Source organism: Xenopus tropicalis, chromosome 6 (assembly GCF_000004195.4).
Source record: "Xenopus tropicalis strain Nigerian chromosome 6, UCB_Xtro_10.0, whole genome shotgun sequence".
Classification (NCBI taxonomy): domain Eukaryota; kingdom Metazoa; phylum Chordata; class Amphibia; order Anura; family Pipidae; genus Xenopus; species Xenopus tropicalis.
Window position 1 is genome coordinate 111,684,632 of NC_030682.2, and position 6,186 is coordinate 111,690,817.

General features: G+C 38.2%; 1 protein-coding gene across 1 annotated transcript; it reads left to right on the top strand.

Moving 5' to 3' along the window:
• The first annotated feature begins 1,058 nt into the window (after positions 1-1,058).
• Positions 1,059-5,906, top strand: ttr (transthyretin). Its single transcript, NM_001103069.1, has 4 exons — positions 1,059-1,138; positions 2,751-2,893; positions 3,930-4,065; positions 5,633-5,906. The coding sequence occupies exons 1-4, from the start codon at positions 1,076-1,078 to the stop codon at positions 5,744-5,746; spliced, it is 456 nt and encodes a 151-aa protein (NP_001096539.1). The 5' UTR covers positions 1,059-1,075; the 3' UTR covers positions 5,747-5,906.
• The last annotated feature ends 280 nt before the right edge of the window (positions 5,907-6,186 follow it).

The following is a 6,186-nucleotide window of genomic DNA, read 5'->3' on the forward strand; positions in this document are numbered from 1 at the left end:
AAAATATTTGTAATTTGACTTATTCCACCACAGTAAATTGAAATTGCTTGTTATTTAGGATCTCATTGGGCACCCTACACTCCTGCCCCCCCCCCCTGCAACCACAGGGTCTGCTTCCTCTGTAGGTATGCCCCAGGCTGAAGTGTGCTTTATTACACTACATGTTTGAAGCTTCACAAGCCCCTTATCAATTGTAGTGTAATAAAGTGCATTTCAGCACTTAAAATGTACATTGTCCTGCCTTCCTACACTTTATCTTCTTCCCATAAGATGTTGCCACCAGCAGTATCTCAGGGTGGGATACAAGGAAACTTTATCTATAGAACATCTGCTATTCATAAGTTCTCCAAGAATGTTCTCAGAAATGATGGCATTAGCAGTTGCTCAGTTTATGATCCGCATAGTGATGCATGCTAAACCCCAAGGGCCATAGGTGCCTCTAAGCCACCCACCCGAGCAGGTACACACAGGGTGCAAGAGCTGCTCACATTCAGCCTACGTTGCACACACATAAATCAGTAGTGGATGGACACAAGCACCACTCTGCAGGCACAGATTTTTTAAATTTCATTATTCATTATTGTAAGTGCTCATGGCCTACCAGAAATTAAAGCAGTTACATTGGTAAGGGTCAAATATTATTATATACATGTTGTAGTAGCCCTGAAAACCCTGTAACCCTAATAACATTTCAGATAAATTATAATGCTTACACCATTGTGAAGATGAGACTTTGAGACATAAATGTTATCATGTCAGTCCTTGTAAGGGTTAAATAGACATAAATCAGTGACATGTTCCTAATGTTGCACCATAAATAATTAGCCTTTCTAACTTATACATTGCTGAAGCTGAAACTCCCAAGAACAAATGTGTAGGTTTAATCCTGCAGCCAACTAATCTCCCCAGATAAAGGATATGTGTGAGTTACTTATTCTCTTATTGTGTACTAAGTAAATAATCTGAATCAGCAGGTTTCTCGGTATATGTTTGCACTTATCTGCGGATTCAGTATAAATTCCCCCAGTTGTTCTCCAGCTGGCATATTGTGCACAATTGCATACTCTGAACAAGAATGGCTTTTTTCAAGTCTTTTCTTCTCTTAGCCCTACTGGCAATTGCCTCGGAGGCTGCACCGGTGAGTATGTTTGGGATCCCTATACTTTCCCTTTACTTGTAGCTTCAGGGCTGATGTTATAGAGCACAATCTGTGATACATGTATAATAGACTTAAGGTGATAGATATCATTTTTTTCAAAATCTATTTAAAATTGACATCTTCCAGTTGAGAAAAACACTGAAGGAGCTTATTAAGCATGGAGCAAGATAACTAGTTTCTTGAGGTTCACCTATGAACACAACATTTCTGGAAGTGTTTGACAGACTTTTTAGAGCCATTATGTTAATTGCTGGGATGTGGATTATTGGCTTATATCTTTCATTACTGATACAGGTGAAATACACCTAGTTTGGGCAGCGTCATTTTTAGTTCAACCCTTTGCATTGCTTATTTATTTCTCAACCTGCTGCAGGTCCTGAAACTACTTCTTATATTTTACAAAGGGGGTAAACAATGATTAAATCTTCATTTACGCATGTCTGAAACTGTTTTTATCCAGTGAAATCTGATATAAATGAGAATATTGTATGAACTGTAGAAACTCAATGTTGTCAGGTTATAAAGTAATCTTCTGCAGCCCTGTAATTTAATTTATGCCATATTTCATATTTCTCTGTCTACTCCATGCTGAACTTTTTATGCAGGGCAAACCTGTTTATTTTTTAACACCAAATTTCACACTTAGCTTGTAAAACATAATTTCACTCTATAAAACACAACAAATTAATGGGCATACAGTTTGCTTTCAATTTATTTTTCTGTAAATAATCAGTAGAAAATATGGGCACAGAGTGCCATATTTATTTATTGGCATGTTTGGGTTTATTAATATTGCCAGGAACTGCTATATAGATTACACTAACAAGAAATAAGACACTAGACCAATAGATCCATAACTAAGATGCTATAAAGGAAGATAGAATAATGTTTAGTTGGGCAACAAAGCCTAGCCCATCTACCCAGTCCGACAGTTCCAAGTTGGGGATTCAATAATACTTTCAAGAAAGGATGGCATCCCCTTTCCATATGCAATATAAATATCAATATAGAAATAAGCATGTTGGTTAGCTGTACCTCGGCAACCTGGCAAATCTGCAAAATAAAAGTAATACTAGAAAGACCCCCTACTTCAGTCAAGTTGTCCAGTCAGCGAGGTTGCAGCACAACAGGTGATAAAGGAGGCTAACTGCTTCCTAGAGCATTGTGCCTCACATGTCCTCAATAAATGGGATAGTTTTCCTCTAAATCCCAGTGTATAGTGATGAAAATCCAAATTGCCTGAGGCACGGATCACAAATTCTACTATTCACAAACCATACACTTTGTTTCTTTTCTTTATTAAATCTTATATTTTACATGCAGAGTTTTCTGCACTTCTCAAGTAACAACTGCAGCAGTGGTTAGCATTAGTGCCTTGCAGCGCTGGGGTCTCAGCCTGTGCAAGGAGTTTCCATATTCTCCCAGTACTCCAGTATATAAAAAGAGGCAGGTTCATGACAAAATTGACCCTAGGTTTCTTTTTTTTTAATGTTATAGGGACCTTACATTGTATGCTCCACTGTGGCAGGGATTGCTATGAATGATATATTATTGCTTTAATAAGCTGTGTCTGTTCTCTTCTATTTCCCAGGGACATGTTTCCCACGGTGAAGCTGACTCCAAGTGCCCCCTTATGGTAAAAGTATTGGATGCAGTGAGAGGGATCCCCGCAGCCAATCTGCTAGTGCAAGTTTTCAGGAATACAGAGGGAAACTGGGAGCTGATCTCCAGTGGGTAAGGAATTGGACATGAAATACAAATAGTATTCCTTCTTCTTGGAATCTGCTTTACAAATAAGAGGCGTAAAGGACATATTAGAAACTTGAGCTTTTTGCCTATAGTGTTATTCAAAGGATAAAAGAGTACGCACTATTTTATAACTAAAAGTGGCCATACACGAGCTGGTAAAAGCTGCTCAATCGGTCCTTCCGGATAAAGTTGGCAGCTTATTAGCCCATATGTGCTACACGCCGATAGGCCTGCCATATCTTGCCTAAAATCAGTCAAATTCTAATAATCAGAATCCTTTTGGCCAAGAATTGCACTGGCTTGTGATGTGCGCCTCATGCCGACAGCCTTGTGATCTGATCATAAGCCTCATATCAACCAGCTCTATGTGGGCATATTGATGGGATCTTCACGTGTATGGCCAGCTCAGCTTTCTTCCTTTATCTGTTAGTGCCACTGTGGGAGCAATGGAAGTTATTGGGTCCATTTTCTACATATTTATTATTCCTTTGTAGAGAGGAAGCTCAGGGGAGAAAGACTGAAAATATTATAGATTATAGAAAAGATGGATTCAATTTATTTCTACTTTTGCACTGACTGAACAGAGGCCAGGAAAGAGACAATTGCTTATTATACATGAAATAAATAGCCAGTAAGGTGACATGCCAAATATAATGTATATATCTGTAATAGAATGTAATGATAAAATTAGGACAGAACAGACAATGGTCTAAGCATTTGTGAAAAAACATTATTAAATCAAAGAATATATTAAGACTGGAATACGCCTAGTAGAATTTAATGGTATTCATTTTCATTCACTTACAGTAATGTACAGATTTACCATGTGCCAGTAACTATTCAATACATAAGCAATGTGACCATATTTAATATGAAAGCTGTACTGCCACAGGGTTGGCTACCATAGGAAATACACTGCCCCCTGTTTCATAGCATCCGTCTAAGGAAAAGGACCTTTAATAAAAGAAGCATGTTTTCTTCATGAATAACCTATAAATCCTTTTTTTTGCTTTCTCTTTAGAAAAACCACCGAGCTTGGAGAAATCCATAACATCATCACAGATGAGCAGTTCACTGAAGGAGTATACAAAATTGAATTTGCAACAAAGACTTTCTGGAGAAAACTTGGCCTTTCTCCATTCCATGAATATGTTGATGTAAGTGCAAAAGATGCTAAATTATATTAGGATTTTCAAAATATATAAAACCAGCAATATTATTATTATTATTATTTATTATATAGATTATTATATAGATTATAGATGTCATAACCTGCACTCTCACAGCTGATTTTGAACTACAAATCTCAGTATCCTTAGAGGGAGCCTAAGACTGAATAGTAAATGTCTCTTCTATAACCCAGCAACATCTCTCATTGGTCCCCATTGCTGGGAAACAGTGCTGGGGAACAGCAGGCATCATTTACCAAGTCACCTGGAAACATTATAGGGTTATGAACTAGAGGTGCAGAGTTACCTATTGTTACCTGAGCCAACCAGTCAGCAGATAGACTTCACTGGTTATCTGTTTAAAAGTGCATATCTTATTGGCTGCTATGGGTTCTGAACCTGGGCAAAATGTGTGCCTTTTATAAAATTCCCCCGTAATCCTTGGGTTACAGGGTGTCAATGCTGAACAGCAATCACACAGGTGCTTCAGTGCACTGCAATACCATATCATAGTGGACTTTCCTGCAACATAGGCAGTTGCATCACTGGGGCTCACCACAATTAGCAAATGAATTCCTCTCTGGTTGGGTCTTTGCCTTTGTGCATTGGGCTGGCTATTGAGTTGCACTAGTTTTACCCCATTACATGCATAATACCATAGGCCCACTGGGAGATATGTACAGTTCTTATGACAAGAAACTGTAATTATTGTTATAATTAACAATAGTCAATAAACAGTCTCCTAGGGGCTGATTTACTAACCCACGAATTCGAATCCGAATTGGAAAAATTCCGATTGAAAAAGGAACATTTTGCGACTTTTTCGTATTTTTTGCGATTTTTTCGGCGCCTTTACGACTTTTCGGAAATTATCGCTACTTTTCCGTTACCAATACGATTTGCGCGAAAAAACGCAAGTTTTTCGTAGGCATTCCGAAAGTTGCAATTTTTTCGTAGCGTTAAAACTTGCGCGAAAAGTTGCGCTTTTTTCGTAGCGTTAAAACTTAAAAGGCGCGACGTTTTGCGCAAGTTTTAACACTACGAAAAAATCGCAACTTTTTGCGCAAGTTTTAACGCTACGAAAAAATCGCAACTTTCGGAATGGCAAAAATCGTATTGGTAACGAAAAAGTCGCGATAAATTTCCGAAAAAATCGCAAAATACCGATCATTACGAAAAAAACGCAATCGGACGCATTCGGCCCGTTCGTGAGTAAGTAAATGGGTCCCCTAGTGTGGCATTAGCCCTCATGTTACTTTAGTTTATAGGTTTGGCATGGTAAGAAGTGCACCTTGTGCCAGATATGTAAAACCAATGCAAGGTTTATAGCACCGCTTTAACTGCAACTGGTATGGGTGCAAGTGCTCCTTGTATAGGCCCTAAAGAGCACAATTTTGTAGCCATTAGCGCTGCAGCACCTGTTCCACAGTTAATCTCTAACATATCACATATCTATATACATATATTTCCAGAAAAGTATTTTAATTCCTATTTCTGTAGGTCGATGTAGCCATTTTGTACACCATCGAATGATAAAACGCTCTTTTGCCCTCAGGTGGTTTTCAGTGCTAATGACGCCGGGCATCGCCACTACACCATTGCTGTTCTGCTCACTCCCTACTCCATCTCATCCACTGCTGTTGTCAGTGAACCACACGATGATCTGTAATGACACAAAGTCCTCTTCTACAGACTACTACCATTTATGTGCAGATAATACACAGTGTTTTTTAGCTAACATTATTATTTTTTAATCTTTGTAAAACCTTCTACAGTCCAGTTCTAAGTTATGTTAACCACTGATAAATAAACCACTCTTCTGAAACAAACCTGTCGTGCGCCCCCTGTGTTTAAATTGTGTTCAGCTTGTTAGTAAGTGTCAGAAAGGTGTTAATATATATTCCAACCCATATAGAAATAACTGCTATTGAATTCTTAGAATATAGTGAATAGTTTAGAGATGTGAGTATACAGATAGGCCTGTATGTAATCCATCTATAATTTGAATTCTAGAAATATGTCCATGCATAGTGTTCAACACCATTTCACCAAAAGTGAAGCACTACATGCAGAGACATTTACAATACAGGTATAGGATTAATTATTTGG

What these genes read in the sequence shown, in the direction of transcription:
- ttr (NM_001103069.1), top strand. Translation starts at nt 1,076, where the DNA reads ATGGCTTTTTTCAAGTCTTTTCTTCTCTTAGCCCTACTGGCAATTGCC. An exon ending in TGGGAGCTGATCTCCAGTGG is followed by an intron (nt 2,894 to 3,929) that starts GTAAGGAATTGG and finishes CTTTCTCTTTAG; the next exon opens with AAAAACCACCGAGCTTGGAG. An exon ending in CATTCCATGAATATGTTGAT is followed by an intron (nt 4,066 to 5,632) that starts GTAAGTGCAAAA and finishes TTTTGCCCTCAG; the next exon opens with GTGGTTTTCAGTGCTAATGA.